This window comes from Ammospiza caudacuta, chromosome 2, assembly GCF_027887145.1.
Source record: "Ammospiza caudacuta isolate bAmmCau1 chromosome 2, bAmmCau1.pri, whole genome shotgun sequence".
Taxonomy (NCBI): Eukaryota; Metazoa; Chordata; class Aves; order Passeriformes; family Passerellidae; genus Ammospiza; species Ammospiza caudacuta.
In genome coordinates this window covers 32,651,826-32,676,161 of record NC_080594.1, presented here as the reverse complement: position 1 = coordinate 32,676,161, position 24,336 = coordinate 32,651,826, and the positions used below count along the sequence as shown (strand labels likewise).

Sequence of the window (24,336 nt, the reverse complement as noted above, 5' to 3'; positions counted from 1 at the left end):
CCATGCACAGGAGCAAACACCTGTAGTTTGTACGACAGCTTAACCACATTTTGCAGTGGAGAGTGGATGTTACTAAATGCATGTTTGTTCTTTATTTCAACAGCATTGTGGGAAGAGAGACCAAGAATTAACGCTGCCTGTTCAGACAGACATCGATAAAAGGCATACCAGTAATTACCCAGCTAACAGAATAATAATGCCCTTGGCAGCACTGGTGTGCGGAGGATAGGGGCAAGGCAGGAGATGGAGGCAACACATGTCCTGATATGCTATAGAGACACTGATCCAGGTGAGCTTGAACAATCTCAAGGGAAATATTGCAGTGATCTTTGCCATGTAGACACGTAAGAGATTTCTCTAGGTCATAAGGACATTTGAGACTGATGAGAGACATAGGCTAGGTACAGGAATTAATTCCCAAAGTAAAAACTGGATTCTGTAGTTTAAAGTTTGCTGCTGCAGGAGTAGATGGCTCCCTGCAAGTGCTCACAAAGGGCTTTCCCACTGAGACAAGAAGTGTAGCAGCATCAGGCTTTGACATAGTCCCTCAGATTTACTCTGGGGTGACACAGTCCCTCCATCTGGGGTGGTGGTGCAATTCTCATGTCCTCAGAGGTCTCCTTTTCCCACAGATGCCCGCGTGCTCTTGGGAGAGACAGAGCCGACGGCTTGGGAGCGAGATGTACTGCCAAATGAACTCCGGTTTGCTCTCAGAGATTCTTTTGGCATATTGAATTATATGTCCCCATGTAACTGATAGAGCTGTACCTGTGGTTTGCACAAAAAAAAAAACTCCTGAAGGCAAGAAAGTGTGCCCAGAATGCTGTGTTTACCTGTAGATACCCCCGCTTAAAGATCAAGGGACCTCTTGGTATCTGCATGTGTGTAGGAGGGGAGAGATGGGTCACACAGCCTGAAGGCTTGCGATCCTTTGGTTAAAAATGTGCATGGCGTGGCCCAGCGGAAGGATGCGGTCCCTCCCCGTGTCCCCTCGCAATAGCTCCGCGAGAGGGAAGGGATTCAGCTTTCTTTGCTCTTCTCCATTGAAGTCTACGCAGGGGGAAGGGGGAGACAAGAAGACGTGCAGATCATGGAACGTTATGTATCCTCGGATAACAATAAACCCTTACCGAGCAAAGGAGCCAGCCGCCGGCCGCCTGATTCCGCTTCGGGAGGCACGGCACGGCACGCCCCGCACCCACCCCCTTCTCCGGAGGCGCCGCACTGACCCACATGTTCGGCGACCTTTCGTCACGGGTGACACGGGCAGGCGACCCCCGGCCCCGGGCACGTCCCGCCGCCCCGCTGCCAGCACCTAGGCCAGCGGCTCCGCGCAGCCCCGCCACGCCACGGGAGACCGCGGTGGGGAAGGGTCGCACGCAGCTAATGGCGCTGCACGGGCGGCAGGGAGGGGGCTGCGAGGGGCGACCTGCCGGGGGCTGCCGTGCGGGTACCCGGGCGGGGGCCGCGGCTGCCCGAGCATGCTCTGGCGCCGTCCCCGCCAACGCCTTACCCACGGTGCGGGATCCGATGCAGCCCATCACTCCGGCGGGGCTCCGGGGAGAGGCGGCAGCCTCAGCAGCGAGTAGGCGGAGAAGGCGGGGAGCGGCGGAGATCGGAAAGGAGCCGGTCTGTTCAGCGGGAAACGCCGGGGTGGCCCAGCGGGGACCGGCGCGGGGTCATGGTCAGGTAGGAGCGCGGGGTGCCCCCGCCGGGGCGAGGCGGGCGGGCGGGCGCGGAGCCCGCGGGCCAGGCTGGCATCTGCCCCCGCCGCGCCTCCGCGCTCTGCGCCGCGCCCCGCGAGGCTCCCCGTGCGCTGCCGCGTCCCCGCCGGTGCCGCCGCCGAGACCCCGCTGCCCGCCCGCCCCCCGCTCCCGGCTCCCCGACGGGGGGCGGGCTGAGATTGGGTAAACAGCTCGGCCCGGCAGCGCCGCGCCGATTGGCTGCCGCCCTCCGCGGCCCGGGGAGGGGAGGCAGCGCCGGCCGGGCCGGGCCGCCCCTCTGCCCGCGGGGAGCGCGGGACGGGCCGGCGGCGGGGAGGAGGCGAGGGAGCCCAGCGGGCGGGCGGGCTGGACGGGACGGGACAGGTGCGGGCGGCGCGGGATGCGCACGGAGCGGGGGGCGGCGCGGGGCCCCTCCCGTCCGCCGGGGGAGCGGGGCGGGCACAGGTGAGCGGCGGGCGGTGCCGCAGGCCGGGAGCGGAGGGGGGAGCGGGCAGCAGGCTTGTCCCTGTAAGAGTAAAGCAAGTGGGGACGGGGGGAGGTGGGTGAGCAGCTGCTGCGTCCCCTTAAGAAGAAGCAGCAGCAGCGAGGGGCTGGGGATGGATGGTTGCATGGATGGATGGATGGAGGCGGGGCGGGCGCGGTTTCCCGGTAACTACACTTGCGGACCCGACTCAGTTACCGGCAGCCCCCCAGCGGCCGCGCCGCGCCTCCCCCGGGGCGCTCCCGCGCGGCTGAGCCGGCCCGGCGCGGTGCCGGTGTGGTGTCGGTGCCGCCGCAGCCCGGCCCGCAGGCACTGCGGGAGCTGCCGAGGGGCAGGCGGCCCGCGGAGCCGCCCCAGCCGCCATCCGGCGGGAGAACGGCCGTTCCCCGCGGTCCGATCTGCCCCCGGAGCCGGCCGCGGGGCTCGGGCGTGCGGCGCCGCCCGGCCTCTGCCCCTGGCCCCGCACGACCGCGAAGGAAGCGAGCCCAGCCGTGAGGATGCTCGCTGAGGCCTTTCCCAGGTCCTCCCCGCTAACACGGCAGTGAGGAGGGATCTCTGCAGATGGAGAAGGTGTGGTTAGGTCAGTTCCCTTCACACCCCAAATTCTTCTCACCTGATGGCACCATCAACAGGCAGTGTCCTCCTGGCCCGCTTCCCCAGCACCAGGGACTCTCTCCAGTCTGGTCCGTCCACCTTCACACTCTGAAATGCTCACTATTTCTCCCTGATCCTTTGTGTCTCCTTCGCCCAAAAAGCCTCTCTGATCTCACCAGCATTCTTCCACTCATCTCTAGTAATGGCAAATTTTGAATTTTGCTGATCCCATATGATCCATTTTGATCTCATCCTCGTGCTTGGAGAATTCAGTTTTTGTCAGCATTGCTGAGAAGTCACTCAAGACAGCTGATCATTCTTCGTTAACAGCAGTTCCAAAGAATAGGTAAGTTCATTCATTTTTCCATTCACACCTTACAGTCAGCCTAAGGAAGGAAAAAAATAAGGAAAAAAAGGGCTTCAGACAGAACACATTTTGCCTGACCCTCTGAAACAATAAGCAGGAAGTATACTCAGATAAAGTCAATTTACAAAATAAAATCTATGCAGGAAAGATAAAGGCAGAGAAAAAACCCCAAACCACGGTCTGAATATAGGCAGCTCTTTTATCTTTTTCCTTCTTCATGATATTGAAGTTATTACTATGTATGGTGAACATGACGCTGCTGAAGTGTAAGAGATCAGAGTCCCCTCCTCTCTGGTGCCCGAGGCCAGTCTGCTCTGCTGCTACAATGCTTATCACTGGGTACAATTCATTAGATCCCTGATGAGGCTGAAGTTTTTCCACAGTTAGAGTTCTTTCCCTATTTCACTCCTTCCACCTCCCCCATATATTTCCAAACCTATCAGTTTTCATCTCGTTTTTCTGAATGACTTACTAAAGATACTTTTCCTGACATGTCTACACTCTTCTAGCCTGGGTTGTAAAAGCACTGGGAAACAATGGGCTTGGCAGTATGTTAACTAGAGGTGTTTCACCATCTCTAAAAAGCAGATCTAAAAATGTGAAGAAAAGGGAAGCAAAAGCAGATTGCAATGGGAAGAGTGGTATATTAAGACAAAAGTCCTGTTTTGGGTAAATGTTTTTTAAGCTGGTGGCTGCCCAGCCAGCTGCTGTCACCCACAGTCTCCTGTGGACTGATCGATCAGGACAGCTGTCCTCAGCAGTTTCACCAAACCCCACCAAACAGCATTTGCACCTCACCCTGGCCTAAGAAGATGTATTACTGACACAGCTGTGGGCAATTTCTTTTCCTCTGTTCAGAGAGTCTAGTTTCATTTTAATCCCCTTCTCCCTCTCACCCACCCACCAAATCTAAATCTGTTCCTCTGTGAACCCTTTATGTGCACTGAGTGAACTCTGCTGTGGTTTCCTTTTCAGTGAAGATTTCAGACAAGTCACATTGACTCTTCTTTCTTTATTCCCCCTGAGCTTGTCTATTGCTTTATCTCAAGCTCAAAGTCATATCCCAAGTCCTAGAAAATGCACATTTGGCTTTCCTTTCATTAAGCTACAATATCATCTACATCAACCTGCTCTGACTTCTGCCCCAGGGTGTGATTCCACAGGCAGGTGAGCAAGTCCTAGCACTTACCCTGCCTGAAAAGCTGCTTTCCAGTTCTTCATGGGTTTGTCTGCTGCTGCTTTAGTGAGGTGGTAGTTTACACAGGATTTGGCAAGCACCCATGCTGCTGCCAGACATGCACAGCAGAAAAAAAAAGAACTGGAAAGAAGGATTATACTCAAGTGTCCATTCATTCACTCCACAGAATTATTGGTCTGTCTTGTGGCTGTCTCACATGTCCTGATGCCACCAGCTCCCTCATTTTTTAAATTTGAAATCAATATCACTTAGCTGCTGGAAGCAATACCTGTCTTGGCACCTAGAGCCATGCTTCATCTCTCATTTTTAATATAGTCAGCTTAATGAAAGGGTAAACTCTTCACCATCTTTTGGTTCTTAATCACACCTTTATTTATCATGTTTACATAACATTATGTGTTATTTATATTTACATAAATCTCCATATTAAAAGTCAATTTCATTCTCATTAGAAGTTGAGAAGATTTCGTTAAGACAGCTTTCACTCAGTTGCTCAGCTCTTCTGTGCAGTGGGTTCTATGCAATAGGGAATTCATCATCAGTGAACAGTTTCTAGTTTTTATCAAGACAATAACAAACTTTTTAAAATCAGTAAAGATGTTTATCATATAGCACCAAAAGAAAAGTAGGCATTTTACATTTTGAAGAAATACATGGTTTAATAAGAATGTGATTTCATAAGAATTATCTCGTAGGAGGGAAGTGACAAGACTGAATCTCTGAACAAGGGACTGAAACAGAACATAAATCTAACTGTGCCCCACAGTTTTTGTCCTTGCACTTTCATGAGCAACAGCATTCCCACTGCTGCTTAAAGGAACTGGAGGTAAATGACAGAACATAAACAGTTTTGTTTTCTTTGAAATACACTTTCTGACAGGCTGTGGATATTTTCTCTGAGCATTGTGGGTTGGTTCTTAAACAACGAGGCTGCAATTTTGTGTAGGAAATTGTGTACAACATTTTTTCGATAAGTGCTGATTTAAATGCTGGTCTGAAAGATCTTCACAAATCTAAGTTTTTGTACAGGTTTGGGAGAAAGAGGTATTTAAATATCTAGAGAGAAACATGGATAGATCTTTTTACAGAGCTGGGTACCTCAGAAGAAAGGAGGAGTAGGAAACAGCCCCTTGCAACTTCCTAATTTATTTTTATGATGGATGAAATTATGTGCCCCTCTGTTTATTGCAGATCTGAAAATCTCCCCTTCCACAGCCCCTGTTGTGAAGGGCTGTGCTGGCAAAAGGGAAAGAATGTTTGACCTGTTGTGTTCTGTAGGTCACTGCCATTAGCAACTTCTGTTTGCAAAACAGAGCTTCAGTGCTGCCCAAACTAGGTCAAGGATGCTGCTGGAGGAAGTGCCACATAAAGATCCCTTGACTTCCTTCTTCCTCTGTTCCTGCAGTTTTGCAACGAATTCAACAGAGAAATTGAGAAACCATAAGCATTAAGCATGTGCTCCTAGGGGAGGACCACCTATTTCTGGGGTTGTATGCCAAGGTGAATTGGGAACAGACAAGGATCCATGCCTCTCTTCCCCCATGCCCTGCACACAGAGTGGTCACTGTAAGTCTGGGCAGGGATGGGTGGGGAGGAAAACACAATTCCAGCAAATCTAAAAATAGTCACCTTGTGACTGATGGTCACTAGCCTGATAGAGGGGCTGATAACAGCACAGAGCAAAGCAGTTTTAGAACTAGTCTGGTTCTTAGCAACTTGTTCTAAACTACCCTGAGGCTTCCATCATATCCCTGAAGAACAGCTTATGCTGTAAATTAACTGTTTGTTTGTGTTTTAAGAGACAGCTGTTCATATTTTCTATAAGCCGTTGATGAATCTATTAAACCTGTTCTACCAGATGTTCCCTATATCTCTATATAAATATAAAGATCTTATAAATACTGGAACAGCATCTTCCAAAGAAACACTGCTTATAAAATACAAAGCTATTGTCACTGTCTTACCTGCTGAGTAAATATATTCTTTTCATCAATTAATTATCACGGATGCAGATTATATCACAGTAGGTAATGTGTCCCTGTTATCTTCCTTAGCTACCACTAAAACCAGCTAAAATGAAAAGAAAAAACAATATATGTCTTGTCAACTAATGTCCCTCTTTCAAGTAAACATCACCAAGCACCAAATAATGCAAAATGTCTTCCTTTTGCCTATTCCCCAGAGGTATCACTGGCAACCATATCTGTCGTCCCATGAAAAGACTCTGGAAAATGAATGTCCACCTTCTCCTTCTTTGATCCTTTTAAAATCCTTATGTAATACCTTGTGACCAGCTACTATCACAGAAGACATGGAAAAACTTCCTACATGCTTCTTGCACGATCTGTCTTCAGCTGTGGAAAATATGCAGAGGCCTGTGAAGTTCATGAGTAGGAGATGTTTACAAAAATAGAATCTGTATCAGATCCATAGAGGCAGGAATCGTCCTGCAGGGGCTGTTGCTCCAGTGTGCTTCAGCGCTGGCCTCCTGCCACTGGCAGTTTGGATTCCCCAGTAAAAGCTACTTCTGGCAGAGATCTCAGTAATTGCTTCATGGAGGTAATGTAGTAGATGCCATAAGAGTTAATTCTACATCAAGCTGTATTAGCTACTGATAGGATTTTCGTGTGGACCGAAAAGGAAATGAGATAGCAAAATGACTCATGCAGTTCTTCTTTCTTCAGAGCTCCTTTGCTGCAGAAGACAAACAGAAAGGTTTTTTATGAGGTTTTAAAGAAGGAAAAAAAGCAGTGCCAATGTAGTTCAGATCCTGAAAGTGGTGCAACTTATCTCACGTAAGTGAAAGGCTGGGTCCTTTCAAGCTGGGAAAATATTTGAGGCTGTGTGAATCAACTGAAGGGATAACAGGTGGAGAGAGGTAGGTTGTGTTTGCATTACATATTGTGATATAAGCTCATGCTTACCTACACTCACACCCCAGCAAGTTTGATCTTGTTCTTCCTGCACCCAGAGACCATAAAAAACTTTAGGGGAGCATATTAGTTTAGTGCTGAGATAGAACTAATCAGTCCATACCCGCAATAGTGCATTTATCAAAAACTCCTCCTGGGTATTTTATCCCATATGGCTGAAGAGATGTAATGGTGAGCACCATTATTTTCTCCTCTTTCACCATAAAATATTTTCTCCTCTGCTCTTCATGGTGAATTCTTAAATTAGCCTATGCTGCCACAGTAGAGACACATGCCTGGGACATCCTGGCATCCTCTATTGGAAACTGAACATTTGGCAGAGCATCCCAAATTAAGGACAATCTTACCCAGAGGAATGAAATACTTTGATGTTTGTAAGATACCTTAAAAACACACTTATTTCAACACAAGGTGAAATTTAAAAAAAATTTCTGAAAAAAATTAGAATTTCTGCAGTAGGGAGATCTTCCCAACACATAAAGCCCTGGCAAGGAGTGGGCCACCTGTAACTTAACAACAGACAGGACTCACATGCGTGCTTTGCTGCAAAGATCCTGCTGTGTGACCTTGCTTAGTTTGGCAGTATTTCATTAAAATGCAATCAGCTTTCTGTATAACACCTGGATTTGAAGTATTGATACAGAAATGAAATTTCAATACTCAAGTGTTTACAATTCTTTTCTCACCTTACATTGATATTTGCCTTCCATTTGTTTTTCTTAAGAATTTGTAGCTTGTTTTTTCAGAACAACAGTCCTGGCTTGCAGGTTTTTAGGAAGTATGATATTCTCTCAGCATCTTCATCCCTTTTTGGTCTTTATGCAGAGTCATGCAGAAGTGTCATGCTGAGTTCTAGATATATTAAGAACTCATTTTTGTACAGTTCCCATTTCAAGGCTTTATGGAAGACATGGGACAGGAACTTACCATCTGGAGCTGTGGTGGTGCAGTTTGCTCTGGTAGCATCTCCCCCACGCCTTCGTAGCACAGTGACCTAGTGCATGTGACCATGCATCACCTGCCACTCCAGCAGGAGACCCAGCACTCTCTGGAACTGCAGCTCAGCACCAAAGAACTAGCAAGTCTAGGCTGCCTCATCTGTCACAAACTTCACCCACTCAGCAGCCCCCTCCTGGCAAGTGCCTTTCATAAATCCATTCTGCATCCTCGTGTGTCCTTACCTTGTGTCTGAGCCAGCTAAATGCCTGCTCATACAGAGTGAGACTGGAGGTAGGCTGGGCTAGGCTCTGAAATTCCAGTTTCTTCTGCCATGGCCTGGGGCTTCTCCAGCAGCAAGGGAAATGGGAAGATAGTGAGTTCGGATAAGGGACTCTCCCACTCCCTGCCTGCCAGGAAGGGCTCAGCAAATGCCAGTGAGTGAGGAGGAGAAAAGAAAGAAACTTCCAGGAGTGTGAAAAAGGAATTTGTTGAACCTCTGGCAGTGACCCTGAGACTGTGAAGGCTCCTCATCATCAGGTAGGTAGTGACAAGAGGGGAGATCTGAGGAGGTTTCTTTGGAAGGTCAAAAAGGCTTCTTGATATGCATTCAGAAAAGAGACACCCCCAATGACATAAATGTGAGATGTATATTAGGGTGAGAATATCTTTGGTACAGTCTGAGTCTTATTTTGCCTATTTTAAACATTTACTTCATCCTCTACTGAATGTCTCATTTCCCAGCAGTGAAGCTCCTTCTCCTAAATGTCAGTTGAATCTATACTAGTGGTGTTGCTCAAACTGCATTTTTAAAAATAATCTGCAAGCGGTTAATGTGCTTTTTAAATTCCCAGTGTTATGTAAAAAGGCACAATATTTTTAGCCTTACAAAATATCAGTTGTCATCTCCTCACTCTCTCCCTTTGATATATTGGAGATGGGGGCCTAGAAGCTCAGCAAAACTCTGGATACTAGCTGCTTTAAAAATCAGGTGGGGAGTTTCTTTCTGCAATGTGGTTTTGTAATTTTACAGATCTTAATAAAAACATACAAAAATACCCCAAACCGTAAAAGCAAGCCTGAACAAAGAAACGTACTTCTTATTTTAAAAGCTACTGATTCTGTCTTCTCTGCCAAATTTTCATGTCTGGAATAATGACAGTATTATGTATCCTGAAGCAAAATATCGACTTAAAACTGTTCACTCATGCACTGGCAGAATGGCCCTCCTATTTTAAAAAAATCTCCAGAAATTACTCTCTAGCATGGAGCACACAGCTGTTGTGAGTAGGCTCTGGCAAATCAACATTGACTCAAACTATTTTTGGAATCTAGTCAGGCCTGCTGCTGTTTCTGGAAGATGTGAATACATCTACCTGCTCTGCTCTGCTCTGCTGTGCTGCAGTCCATAAGGAATATGGTGGGATCCAGGATGCTTCCCTCTGTGCTTATTTGGAGGTGACCTTTCCATTCCCATCTGTTTACAAGTCTTCTGAGGTCTGATGTTTTTACCTGCTGGCAAGCACCTTGATAAGCACATTGGGACCTTGCTGCTCTCTGTGTTCTCCACTGAAATTGAGGAACAGGCTCTCAGAAGGGGCTGCTTCACTGCTTTTTCTTCTTGCTGTCTTGTAACACTTGACATCCTGATGGCACTGCTGGCAAGGAGGCATCACCTATCAGAAGCAGCTCAGGAAAGAGCACCCCATCCTCAGACTTGCTGGGATCATAGCTGATTCTTGAAAGAAATTCACCAGTGCAATTCAAGAGATGGCTACTAGAAAATCTTGGAATGATAATGTTTGTTGTTACACCACATGGTCTGTGCAGGTGCTATGTCTCACTACAGGGCTAAGGCAAAGCCTCTTAGCTTTTATCTGCTCTCACTGAAGGCTGCTTTTCCTTTCTGTCTCCCCAAAATTCATCTTAATCTGCAATAAGTAAGATAACATTTATAACTTTTTATATTTACCACTTCTTCCTCAGTTTACTGTCAGCTGGGAGAAAGAGTTGAAATGATTGTAGATGAGGAGAGTTCTGTTCTCATGGTCCCTGGAGTCACATAAATAATTGCTATGTTTAGGAGAGTGGAATTCTTCAGGCACCAACTATGTAACTTGAAATTCCATTCCTTGCTTGGAGGTGCAGGGGATTTGGAGAACAACAATTTCTGAGTCAAAAGCAAACACAAGTGGAGACTCTTGGACTCTGGTATAATGTGCTAAGACAGCAAAGCAGGATGCAGCATACTGTAGGCTTCTCATCAGTGTAGACTGAAAGACAAAATGAATTCTGAGTCTAATGAGGGAGTCATTCCAGCCTCAAAACCAAGCCAGGGACCTGAGAATATGCAACATTAAAGAGTAAAAAAGTCTACAATTTAGTGTCCCTCTAATCTTGACTGCAAGCTAAGGTCATTAAGTTGAATTTAGGCTTTTGGCACCAAAGGGCTGATATCTGTCTGCAGTGATATCATCTAAGAAGTTAGAGGCAATAAACAGTATCAACCAGATCATCATATTCTTCACAGATGAACTGTACCCTCTACCTTTCCCAGTCTCCTTCCTCAAGAAGACTGGCAGTGTGTAGTCTAGCCCCTGTGGAATGCCTCTTTCTGAAACTTCAGAGGGAGACAGCATCCCATATGTGCGTTTAAATTTGGACCTCTCTGCAGATTTCCTCTTTCTTGGATCAGGAGAAAATAGGAGCTGTTTTACTGCATTGGAGAAATGCAGGCTGTCCAATGTGTCCAGAGCAAGTGACAAGTGGAACTAAGGCAGCTCCTTCTCTTTCAGGGTGTCATATCTGAGGTTGCAGTGCCTGTCTGTACATTGACTGGATGTAATATGTGGCTCTTGCACTGCTTCAGATTTGACACACCCTTACACAAATACACAATATTTTCTCATTTACTTCCAAACAAAATATAGCCCTCCTTTTACCAGATCTCTCTTTTTTAAATATTCTTAAAGATAGAGGCTTGATGACCACCTTGGGAGGACAGAGTTTTTGGTAAGCCTGGCCACAAAGGCTAAATAAACAGGAAGCAAAAGGATTAGTGCTGGTGGGACTCAGTAATTCTTCTCATGGCATTGAACACTATGTACCAAGGTGTTGGAAAGAAAGCTGTTGGTGAGAATCCCAGGAAAAGCAACACTGAAATAGCTTTGTAAACATCCCGTTCATTTCCTCTGGCAGCAGCAAGTGTACCACTGTCTCTGAGACCATCAGTCACTGCAGAAAATGTTTGATAGGGCTCTCCTCATAACCTGACCCTATTTTCATTAGCACCTTGGTGAGATTCTGCTGGCTTAGTTTCCAGGCATCTTTCACTGCTTGCTGCTCCCAAGTTTTAGCCAGCACTGTCACAAACATTACCTGGGACTCAAGAATCCCAAGGAAAAAGTATATTTGTAGATGAAGCCTAAATGCAATGACCTTCATGTAAATTACATCTAAATGCAATATCTAAAGTGGCTTGTAGGGAAACGGAAGTCTTTTGGGTAAGGCTGAAGGTTCCAAATGACTTTTTTTAATGAGCTATGAAAGCAAAGGGTCAGGTTTGCCCAGTAATATTATCATATCATATAATGTAATATTATTATATCATCATGTTGTAATATTATTATATCATATTATATCAATATTGTAATGTTATTATATTATCATGTTGACCTTCATCAAGGCAGCTGAAGAATGCCTTCATTGAAGGAAATGCACCCCCAGCAGAGTACAGAGTGCAGATGGTCAATGACTCAGTAATTCAAGATGAAATGTATTTTGGTCCTCCTTTTTGTGGACTTCTCCTGCCTTTTGAGCAATAGCTGTGGCTGCTGATTTCTCAATATCACTTGGATTAGCTACTGTCCACTGGCACTGCTACTACCCTCTCCTCAATGGATTTCATACCATGAAAGTGGCTTTCATACCATGCTCGATCACTTTGCTGCAAAGACTTTCAGAAGGAACTTAGCACAGATCTTTAGAAAGGCCTCTTACGGTTTATATTTTCAACCTACTGAAAATCATACTCTGCTTGAAAAAAACAGCTCTCTCTCATAAGCTGTCACTTGTCACAGATTCCTAGCTGCCATGGGAAGGACTATAACTCTACTGCAAGGCTCTGCTGATTTTCCTGAAAACCCCATGAAACAGTCAAAGATTTTTGTCTGGTCATCCTTCTATTCATACTGTCAGTAAATTATCTAGCAAAGGCACTAGTAGCCACGTGCACTAAACCTGGGAACTGCAAGAAATTTCATATAGACCCACACTGTTTTCTTTTGAATAACTGTAAGGCAAGGGCTTGAGGTGCTACACCTCTTAAAGCTGTACTCAAATGGTATTTTACTGTACAGCTCGTGGATAACATTTGGCTTTTTTAATTTTTTCCTTTTTTTTGCAAGCAGACTGTTGGACCATATGCCTGTATTGTCTGTTTGGTTGGTCTGTTGTTGCTTTGCTCCAGGGCCTTGGTTCCATGATCATCTACACTGTGTACATACTAGATTTTGCCAGGACTGCAGTCTGGAGTTAAATAATTACTTGGTTTTATGAGAGGCTGGTTTGCTGCAGGATCCACACCCTGTAGATACACACCCCATGCAGGCAGGGACTATATCAAGCTTCATTCTTCTTCACCAGAGCAATCTGCTTGTGTCTTCCTAATGTGCTCTCAAGTCCAACTTGCCCTGGCAAATGCAAGGCACATCTTTGTGGGCACACTTCAAAGTCTCCAGAGCCTGTCCCTGCTTATTTGGCTAGCTCAGTTCTTATGCAGGAAAATAGTAGCACTGGGACAGACTGGAGGGACCAGGATCTTGTCCCAGGTTAATGTTACTGGGACTGTAGCTTGGCATCTCTCTCCCTCCAGTACCAGGTGCTGCCCTGGGAAGCCACAACAAGATTTCTACTGCACCACATGCAAGGAGGCTCAGTTTGAGACCAAGAGAGCTGAGCACCTGCTTTTGTGTCTCAGCTATGTCCAGGGAGGACGGGGTGAAGAACCCTTTTCCCAGGAAACAGCACCCTTCCCCTGACACAGACACACTCTGGCATTACTCCTGGGAATTTCTGTCTAAATTCACCAGGTTACAACATCCAGGAGTACCTACATCTAATGAAACTCCTTTGTAGGACAGAGCATGGGTTGTTTGTGCCATGCTTACAGCTCTACATAAGTGAAGAAAGGAGACTTCTACCATGGGAGCGTGGTACTTGGGTGGAAAGAGGCTTGCAGCACACACAGGAGCTCTTTAATTAGCAGGCTGACAGATGTGTTTCTTTGACAGTTCTGACAAGCAGCAATATTTGCCACAGAACAGCCAAATACATCACTGCTTGTCTTGCTGGTGGCAAGGGCTGGGGAATACAGCTGAGGAAATGGCAAGGGTGCCTTGGAATGTGGATATGGCATCTTTCGGAGCAGAATGGGCTCTGGCGGCCATCCACCCTCAGCCACACAAATGGGCATGCCCCGGGAGCCATCTCACAGCTCCCCAGAGTTGCAGAACAGGTCATGCAGCACCTGAGGGAAGAGATATCCACTGGGACAACCTGCTTGCATCTCTTTCTTTGGGCACAGAGCCCAGCAGCAGAGAGCAGGAGGTGTGGGAGGGCTGTGTGAGGGGAAGGAAGCCTGCCAGTGAGCCAGCCCCAGGAGCCACAGAATTGCAGGCCACTGCCTGCTGAGAAGCAGCAGGAAATTTTGGTGGAAGGAGATAAGGAAACAGCGGTGGTAACTCATCTGGGAGCTGCCCCAGAGCCCCTGTCATGGCTCTGTCTAGGAGAGACCTGCCAGCTTTGCTGGAAATTGAGCTTGTTCCCTGGATAGACATCACCCCAGTCCCCTGTTCTCCTGGCTGCTCTGATGGCCAGTCATATCCTGGCATGACCAAGGTCATACCACAGGGATACTTTGCTTCCTTTTATGTGTATATGACTGATTTGCCCCACTAAAGAAGTGTTTCATGACACAGCAATGGTTTGAGGGTTTTTTTTCTGTTTACAGTTTTTGGCCTATTCTGGTGTTTCAGTCAGGACAATCTAACTGTATGTGTGGGTGGGATGCCTTTTGAAGTGTGTACATATGTGCATGTGCACCATGCAGCACCTTCACAGTGGGATTTGAGCACCTGCAGTGGCCCTTCTGAGAGATCACAGAGGCTCTTTGTGGCTGCTGAGCAGCTCCCCTTCTTGGGGACCCACACTTCTGATGTGTGCTTTGCACAGCAGACCTGGTTCTGAAGAGAACCAGCAGAGAGACGCTCCAGCTGTATATCCTGGCTCGCTGGTCAGCCAGGGACGTCTCCAGAACTCATGACCTTTGCAAACAGTGTTCCTGAGTGTGTGCCAGTTGCACAGAGCAGGGAGATGATGAGGTTTATGAGGACTGCTGTCTCACAAGGCTCTGGTGTCCCCAGCACAGCTCTCTGTGTGTGCCACTCAGCTGTCAACACGCGGCCCACAATGGCACTGGGGCATTCCAACTTGAAGCTGCTGTTTGGTCAGAAAAAAGACAGCTCTGCACGTGTCATGGCCTCCACAAGGGGTGTGAGCAGCAGCCTGGCAGGGGACAATCGGGGCCAGAAGTTGTCTTTCACACAGAGAACACCCTGCTCAAGCGAGGGAGCGAGGAGCACACCAGGAGAGGCTGTGCCGTGGGAGCACAGCCGATCCCAGGAGACCTCCTGCCAGGGTGAATTACAGAGAATCACAGAATTGTTCAGCTCAGAAAAGAGCTCTAAGATGACCCTTAGATGACTCTTGGCTGTAACATCTGTTGTCACATGTGGATGCAGGCAGTTTGCTGCAGGTGGCCCTGCCCTGGACAGTGCAGGCCCAACTACTTGGCCTGGAGACAAAAGCAGATCCATTATATATTCCCAACCCTTCCAATTGGCCCAGACGTAGCATTTAATACAGCATGGGGAAAGCTGATTAAGTAGCAATTTAACATTAATCAATAAAACGTGGTTAGACTAAACAGAAGTTATGTGATTAAAGAAGCATCAGAGATTCAACACAGACATGAGTCAGAACTTTTTGTTGCTTAGGAAGAGCATGGGCTCCTGCGTGGCGTCACTAACTGCTAACTAACTCATGCTGAGATAAAATGGCACTAATTGATCTGTTGATATAGATGGAAATTATACAGATGCAGACATTTTGCATTTTTAACAGAAGTAAAGCACTCTGTCCAGATTCCAGATTGCTTTCCTCTGACCTTGAACACGTATTTAACACAAAGATTCCCATCTGCAGCTACCTAAGCCATACCTGGCTATCAAAAAAATATTTTCTGCCCAATAAGTTTAATTCCCCAGTAGTGTTCTTGCAAATAATTCTTCATTTTCTAGTCAAGGACTTTTTTTTTTTCTTGCATCAATTTTTATTTTCATTTTATAGGCACCTAACCAGTGCTAGCACATACCTCATCCCAGTGCAGTACATGAATTTGCCACACCACTCCTGTGTGGTCTTATTCTTTATTTACTCATTGTGTTACAGGACTGAATTGCCAGCAAAGATTCTCTGTAACTGTCTCCATTAAAACTTGGTCTTCCTGAGATGGCTGCCTTGAACTCTCAGCATTTCTAAGCTTTGATTTCATGGCCAGTAGCAGGGCTTGCTTGCTGTCACTTGCCTCAAAAGAAGCACTCAGCCAGAACTGTGTGTTCTAAATCCCTCCAACACCTCCTTTGTAGTGGGCTGTCACTTCACCCACGGTGACAGTAGCATTCACACCACAATAAACTCCAAAGACCAGATCACTTTTATTCATGGCATGGAAGAGCCAAAGTGACTTATGCAGAGGACAGCTGCTAATTCCAGAAATAACAAGGTCTGGCGCAAGCCAAGTATACCTGCTGATCCATCTCTGTACCCAGGTAGCTAAATGCCTCTAAGACTAAGATTTTGCTTCAGCTAATGAATGTCAGTACAACTGTGTGTCTCTCAAGGCTCTAATTTTCATTTGCAGCAGAAAAATGCCTACTTTTTCAAGCCAATAATTGCATGAAGGAAGACTGCTAGCATAAGGAGATTGTTATTTTCTTTCTGGAGGGATCAGAACTAACAGGGAAGTCAGTTAATTTTAATTTCCAATTACAAAAGCACAAACTTTAAATTCACTATGTGGCAAGCACAAAATCAGATTAGTTTCCCCATGTATTCTATGTATTCTGATTTGAGAATTCTAGCTTTCACACATGCAACCTGGACAACATGTGTTTTGCATTTGTTTCCTGTAGTGAGGAATTCATACAAAATGTCTAAGAGGGCAGCTTTTCTTTTTCTTATTCCCACTTTCCTTGATCTGCCTTCATGAGCTTTTAACATCAACAGACTGGTAAGAAAATGCAAGCATCTGGATTTATGGGGACGTGACCAGAAAGTATGAAAGCATAGATTTATTTTTTTTCATATTCACTCAGCACTTTTTTAATCTCAGTCTGAGACACTCTTTGTTTTCTCTGAAGTCAGAGCTAGCCCAGGGAACAGTGGCAGAGTTCTCTGACGTCAGGCTCATTGTGTAGGGTGTGTTGTGATGTTCCAGAATTTGGTTCGCAATTACGCAGTGAATTCTTTTTAGCTCTGCACTGACATCTTTACCTGAACAAGAGGGAAGGTTGTCTGCAGTAGAAAAGTGAGTGCTGGAAGACCCCTCACAGAGATACATTCTTTATCCTACATAATTACTTTGTGCATTAATCATGGGAGATAACACAACTGATGCCATGCCTACAAAAGCAGCAGTAAACAGGATTATTTAGCAGCCACAGAAGACCTATATTTCTCTAAGAAATTCAGAGCTATAGATCAGTGGTTCAGTGGTTGCAGCTGTGTAAGGACTGAGATGCTCAGTGCTGGGCGCTGCTATGGGTGGCATTTTCAAATGGTATGTAACACTGAAAAACCTAGAGAGACTTTTCCCAATTGTATCACCTGGTTAAATAAAAGATACGACCTCTTTGTACAAACTTTACGTGTGAAATTAAAGATTTGTTTACACTGGATTTAAACCTTGGACGAATCTCTTTGCATAGCTCTCTAATGTGAGAATTCTGCAGCAGTGCAGACTGGGAGTGTCGCTGGTGTGGTTTGTGGCTTACTCCCTCAACCTGCAAGTAAATTAGCAGTACTGAAAGGTACCTGTGTTGATAGATAAGTCTTGGGAGCAGACAAGCCCCAAATCCCCTGAGCATTACCAAATACAGTAATTCTCCAGGGAACTTGCAACAGTAGGTGTATTAACCCTGAAATTAACGCCAGATTCCAAAGTCAATTGCAATGATTGCACAAAGCACAGGAAATATCTTTATTGGTGTTCCTCCTTCGTGAGAGGCTCTGAAGCAGGGAGAAGCAGCAAAGGCTGGGGTTGAAAGTCACGTTTTGTTGGGCTGGGTCAGGTTGTCCCTGTTCTACAGCGGGCTGAGCCCCCAGCGAGCACTGGGATAAAAATAAAAGCGATGTGCAGCGCTGGCAATCCAACAAAGCAATTCATGTGCATAGTGTTTGATATAAACCAGCTAATAGTGTTTGCCTTGCAGCCAGTACGAGGAGAACAAGTCGCTTTTCTGCACGGTGGAGTCATCTGATGTTTGCTTTAATTTCTGGCAGATCGGGGTAGCGTGAGTCAGATGCTCTCACAGCTGGCTCGGGCGGGGAGGAGGCCAGCAGGGACCCTGACTCACCAGAGCCGCCGCATTCCTTCCCAAAATCCAGCTCAACGACTGGAAGTGAAATCGCGGCCCGGGGGCAGCTCCAAGGTTAGGCGAGGCGGGAGGAGCGGGGCTCTCCGTGCGGGGGCCAGGCAGCGGGCCCCAGCTCCGGGTGGGCGCCGGGGCAAACCCCGACAGACGCGTCTGGCTGGCGGCTGCCGGCGGGCACAGCGCTCGCCCCCTCCCCGCCGGCGGCAGGGCCCAGGGCCGCTGCCCCGGCAAGCCCCGGCCCCCGTTACCTCATTGCCACATTCTCCAGCGAGTGAGCTCAGCTGTGCCGCGGCCTCGCGCCTTTTATGGTCAAACAACTTTGCCTGGGCGAGGCTTTTTTCGCGAGTTGGGAGGAAGCGCCGGGGCTCGGCAGCTCCTCCGCCTCTCGCTGCTGCTGCTCCCGGCGGGCGGGCCGGGGCAGCCGAGCAGCCCGGCCCCGACAGCCGCAGCTACTGCCACTGCCGGGGCGGCACTTCCCGCTGCCCCTCAGGTGAGTCCCTTCGTTCGCTTGACGACAAAGCCCTTGCCTTCTCCCCGGGGGTGGTGCGGAGGGTGCGGGTTTCCTGCCGCTCCCTCCCGCACGGCTCTGCGCCTCGGACACAGCCCTTCGCTCCTGGTGCTGGCTCGGGGTGGGGCGGTGGTGCTTGGCCCTCCACAAAAACAATCAGGTTCGTGTGTATGTGTGCGTGTGTGTATGTATGTGTGTGTGGTGACTTTTCTTCCCTGCCGGTGGAATGGAGGTGGACTCGGCGCTCCCGCACAGCCCCAGCAGCGGGGGAGAAGGAGGGGGTGCTGCTGCCGGGCTCTGCTCGGGACAAGCTCTCTTTTGTGTGAGCTTGGATGAGCGAGACACCTCGCTAGCCTTTTTCCAGATGTGCTCGAGAGAGGAATCTGGGGCCCTTTGTGCATGAAATTTGCCTAATTTATGAGTTTCTGGCTCCCTGGGAGTGCCCTGAGAAAGTGTTTGCAAAGTCGTGGAACTTTCTAACGTTTTAAATATGCTTGCATAGCTTTTTGGAGTTTTTCTTCCCTCCCTTGCGTAGGGAGGAGGCAAGCCCAGCATCTGTGAGAGAAGTTAGTAGCTCCGAATAACCCCCTCCCCCAGCCCGGTTGCTCCGAGGCTTTACCTTGCAGCTTGCATAGCTGATAGACTTTGCTCTCTTTGAAGCTTTGTAACTTTGGGGCAGGCTGGGAGAACTCTCTGGATGAAAAGCAGTATAACTCCTGAATCCGTTTAATCTGTTCTTAATATTCTTGCTTGTTTGTGGGGATTTTTTGTTTTGGTGGGGGCTTTTTGTTTTGTTTTCTTTTCCCCCCCTCTGACTCCCCTCAGTTGGGAGGAAGTTGGCCGATGGAGAAGTGCAGATGTGATGTGTGCAGCTGTAGGGGCTTCCAGTGTGGCTGCCGCCAAACTGCTCTTACCAACAGAAGTGAAAAATGTCACTTGACTGTCTGCTTCTTCAGGTTCCTCCTGCTTTTGCTACCCCAGGAATGGAGCAGAGCTGTTGAGAGTGGTGTCATGGCATCAAAGTGAAAGCTGTCTAGACGTATAACAGGTGGCAGACCCACCATGAGTCCTGGGAATTGACCCTCTTGCTAAAGGAGGTGTCCCTTGGTTCTGTCCTCCTACTTCTTCCTGCTGTCAGAAAGAAAAGGTGTATGAGTCAACTTAGGTATCCTGCCTTTGGGGGCATCTTTCTTCATAGCTCCACTTGAGTCATCCTAAATGCTGTTAGAGCAAGTAGAAAAATCTCTCCCCTCGGGGTAAATGTGAGGATGAGAAAGATTTGAGATTACTTCTGTTGGCGTGACACTCCCTCTCCCACAGCTCTCCCAGACTGCGCCACAGGACCTGTGTGAGCTGTGTGTTTCTGGTAAGGCTTAGATGGCATTGGCAGCACCCCAGGGCTGGAGGGGGTGACTCTCTGCAAGGCCAAGCTTTCTCAGCCAGGTTGGTCTGTGTGGGTGGACTGATAGCCAGCAGTGAGGATGAGCAGGGGCAGCTGCAGGGTGGAGACAGCCCTGAGCAGCAGGTGCCCTAAGTGCGACACAGCGTACCGGGAAATGGGCTGCTTTGGGTTCAGGGACATGGCAGGTGCTGGTTGCAAAGCCAGTGGGTTGTTTTGTGAAGCAGCCAATGTCCTCACACTGTGTTGACTAACCCTGTGATTAGAAGTGACATTGTCACTGTAGTGTTCTGCTCATAATCCTGTCAAATCTGGTAGAGCTACTGCCAAGTGGTTCATTACACCCTAGTGAAATAATGGAGTAGGAGGCAAAAGTCTCTAAAGAAAGGCTGGAGGTGTTTTTAACAGCTTCTGAAGCTTGGTGAGAACTGCAGAATGGAAGGGAGTTGGTCAATCCCTTCTGACTGGCAAGTCTGATGACCCCTAGAAGTTTGGAGGAATGAGGACAGACCTTGCTAATTACTCTTCTGCCTTGGCCCTTTCCAATTCTGAATCCAGGGGGAATGCTCAGCACAGCTTTTTGCCTCCTGCTTATTGTTGCGGCCTCATTCTCCTTCCGAAACTCCCAGAAGAGTTGTCCAAGTATGCATCTTATCAGCACCGCACAAAGGGAAGGAAAGGTTCAGCAGCATGGACTTTGTTTGTCTGTGTTGCCACACGCTTGTGACCTGGGGAGGCTGGGACAGGTTGCTGCTGTATTGTGCCACACTGCACCGAGCCGTGGGAGCGCTTAGGACGGGGCAGGCAGTTCTTAGCAGCAGCCAGGGGTTATCGGGGCCGGGCGGATGTTTGTGGCACCAGGGCTGTCTGTGGCAGCAGCTGTTATTGTCCGTGGCAGAGGCCGGCAGCGCGGAGGGGCGCTGATTCGGACATGCCAACGCGGAAAGCTGGCACGGAGCCCCTGTGCTGACGGCAGCCCTATTGTGCTGGGGTGTTAGGAGGGCTGTGGGCATGCCAGGCTTTACAACAAAGCGTCTGGCTCCGTGGGGGCTTCTAGCACGGGTGAGCTTGCTGGCCTGGATCGCGGGACCGGGGCAGCCGTAGGGATGCGCCTCTCCTCGGGACAGCCCCGTTCCCCTCACAGCCGGCCCGGCCGGGCACCCTGCGCTCGCTGGGCCCGAGGCTCGGCCCCGCGGGCGGGGGGCGGCGGCATCCGGGGAGCGCTTCCTGGCGGGGGCGGGGCGAGCGGGCGGCGGAGCCCGGCCGGGGCGGGAGGAGACGCAGGCTGGCATCGCCCAGCTCCAGAGAGCCTCTCCCGCCCGGCCGTGCGGCTCCGGCGGCATGGAGGGGCCTGGAGGTAAAGGTGCGGGGTGCCGGGGGAGAGGGGCATGCCACAGGCTGAGCTCGAGAGGAGCCGGCTGGCGTTATCGGGTAAAGGGGGACAGGAAAGGCTGATTCCTCTTCTGGGGGCATCCTTTGGGGTGCGGGGGATCACCCTCCTTCGGGTCACCACAGGTGCAGGGCTGCAGTGCAGTGGAAATCTGGGTTTTCTCTGTTGCCAGAACCCATTTGTGGTTAATGCCATCCTGAGTTGAAATGGTGAAGTGTGATGGCTCATTCGAGCTGTCTGCAGTTTCTGTTCTTCCTTTTTCCTGTGCTGGTCTTGTAAGTGCACTGCTCAGGCACCTCAGCCTCTGGCCTGAGTTAAATTCCTCTATCCCTTTGTTTCACATACTCTTCTCCATTAATTTCCACTCTGGCCCAAGGATGATTTTATGTGGGTTTCCTCCCTCTTCTCCCCTGCCAGGTGCTGAGAAGATGGCCTCCCCAGGTGCCCCAGGGACCCGCATGACGTCCACAGTCAGCATCAACATTTCTACGCCTTCCTTCTACAACCCACAGAAGAAGTTTGCACCTGTGGTTGCCCCTAAGCCCAAGGTGAACCCCTTCAAGGCTGGGGGTGCGTCAGAGTCGTCGCTGCCTCCACCTCCTGGTCCTGGTGCCCAGCGTGCTCAGATGGGGAAGGTGGGGGAGATTCCATTGCCACCCGTGTCTATGCTGGCAGAAGGTAGGTCAAGGCTGGCGTGGCAGATGTGAATATGCATTTCTGACTTCTCAGGGTGGGAGGTTTGTAGCTGGGCTGAATATGAGAACAGGAGTGTAACTGCTGCAAGTGATGGATATTCTTGCTGTAGAGACTAGCAGGTTCCATAACGAGACAAATGGATTGGAAAGAGGTCTCAAAGTACATAGTGTCTCCATTAGGAAAGGAGGGAGGAGACTGTCCTGCACTGCACTGGTGCTGGAGGAGGGATGCAGTGGATTTTTCACAGTATTCCCTGGGTGCACAGTTGTGTAATTGCAGTCAGTTTTTGGCCAGCGTGTCTGAGAGCAAGTATGTTGCAGAGAAGTTGACCCTGATAGTGATGAATCACTCTGTTCTCCTTGTTGTTGATTGGTCCCAGCTCTTAACTTAACCAATAAGTTGGTTATCTCTGACTGTCCTTCTTGTGGGCTCTGCAATTGCTACCTTTGATGCTGGAAAAGAGAGGGAGAAATAATTGCGTGAAAAAATAGTGGCAGGGATGATAAACAGGAAGTGAGACTCAGAGTTTAGTTTGTATGGCTTGTACAGTTGGTACTTTTTCCTAGTGGTTTGGGTTGGGTTTTCCTGTGTAGAGGGACTTCTTGTTTCACTGTGGTTTTCTTACTTCTTTCTTTCTTTCTTTTTTTCTGTGGCCTTTTTTTGTTTCCTGCAGTGGTACAGTGGGGTTTTTTGTTCCTTGTTTTGTTGCCTGGTTGGTTTTGTGTCCTTTTAGATGCAGTTTAGAGGCTGGCTATGTTACTCTGTAGTTTGAGCATTTGGTCAACATGGGGCCACCAGAAATTTCTGTAGGGACTGTTTGCTAATGCTTGATACTGCCTATTTCCCCAAGGCTCTGTCGAGTAAAGGGTGTGCCTCAGTCAGGATACACATGTTCAGAGAATGCTAGCTGCTGGTTTAAATTTCTTTTCTTTCACTGTTTAGCAGGGACTTGCAACACTGATATTTTCCAGGTTAGTGTGCTAAGTTGGTGGGCAGCTGACCTGATGGTAGGAAGACTGGTCCTGTGCTTGCAGGAGAAGAGTGATTAAGCCATTTTTCCCATTTCTGAAGTCACAAGGACATGCTGGTGCTTCTGCCTCCTAAAATTGTACCAGCAAGGTGTATTTCTTGTATGTTCTTGGCTGGAGTCTTGTGTCTGTGGAAACCAAGGTCCCATCTTAGGACTTATCCTTTTCTGCTGTAGTTGTCTGGATTAGGGATGTGACTGTCAGAAGGTCTCAAACTGACACAAATACTGCCTGAAGTAGATGGATGGATGTTAAAATTTACTTTTCAATATAGAGTATGAGTGGAGTGTTAGGTGTTACTTGCTCTGCTTCTCCTGTTGTTAAAGTGGGCATTATGGAGTAACTAGACAGAAAATCTAGCAGAAGAACCATTTGTCATAAGCTGCTGTGTCATCATTGGGTAAGGACTGCCAGCAAGACAGCTGATGCACAGACGAGCCACCAAAACTCAGTCATGAGAGAAATGCATCTGATTTGATCCTCCTCTGGTGCATATCTTCAGTCCTTCTGTGCCTTTCTTACACACTCCCCAAACAAATGTAGTATGATACAGAGCTGTAGCAGTTGGACTGTCTTAAATGATAGGATGGCTGAGTTAGTATTGCTGTAGGAATGTTATATTTAGTATTGATTACTCTGTAAATCTGGTGTAACAACTTCGTGGGGAACTTTCTTGTCCTGTGAATAATTCATAAAACAGGCTTTTAGTGCATCTGGAGCAATGTGACAGCAAATCAGAGTTTTGTTTCTTAGGGTTTCGATAAACCAAAAGGCAAGCACGTACAAGCTTGATCCCAAACTGTAATTTCAAAGAAAAAAAACCAACATACTATTACTCCCTCCCCCAGCAGAATTTCTGCAGCACAAGAAGGCTTGCTTGGAGGAGGTGTTGCATACCAGGGCAGTTTATGCATTCCTCAGGCTAATAAGATTTTGCCTTTCGTTTTCTAAAAGGGCAGTATCGTCTCCCTTAGGTTACAGATGAGAAGTCCTTGTAAAGCCTGTTGACAACAGCTGGATATAAAGATGAGACTATTTGGTTACTGCTGGTAAAAGCTGCGCTTGGAGTAGCTGCAGTGAAAAGTTTGGTCTTTCACTCTACTGCTTATTGGGGCTAGCTGGGAAGAGAGGTGGGTGTCTGGAAGAAGGCATGTGGAAGTTACACCTCCTCATCTTCAATGTTCTTTGCTGTGTGGTTGATAAGAGGATGCTTTCTTCCCTACGTGGTGAAGGGAAGAGGATTCACATTTATTTGTCCGTGTTGTAGTAGAAAATGGTTGGTTTTGCCTGTTATGCATCTTTGGCAAATAGGAATAGGTAGAAGCAGTGGGCTTTTTTAGAACACGGAGGTGCTCTGGTGCCTTGCAGC

General features: G+C 48.1%; 1 protein-coding gene across 4 annotated transcripts in view; it reads left to right on the top strand.

The window, feature by feature from the left end:
* Positions 1-2,651: 2,651 nt before the first annotated feature.
* Positions 2,652-24,336, top strand: part of ZYX (zyxin) — a 28,055-nt gene continuing 6,370 nt past the window's right edge. The window contains exons 1-2 of one of the 4 annotated variants that reach the window (XM_058825118.1): positions 2,652-2,785; positions 21,661-21,921. In XM_058825118.1, the coding sequence (XP_058681101.1) occupies positions 2,767-2,785; positions 21,661-21,921 (280 nt within the window). In that variant the 5' untranslated portion in view covers positions 2,652-2,766. Of the gene's footprint in view, positions 2,786-17,907; positions 18,004-18,301; positions 18,437-21,660; positions 21,922-24,336 lie in introns of those variants that run through there. The other 3 variants (XM_058825121.1, XM_058825120.1, XM_058825119.1) reach the window with 3 other exon arrangements.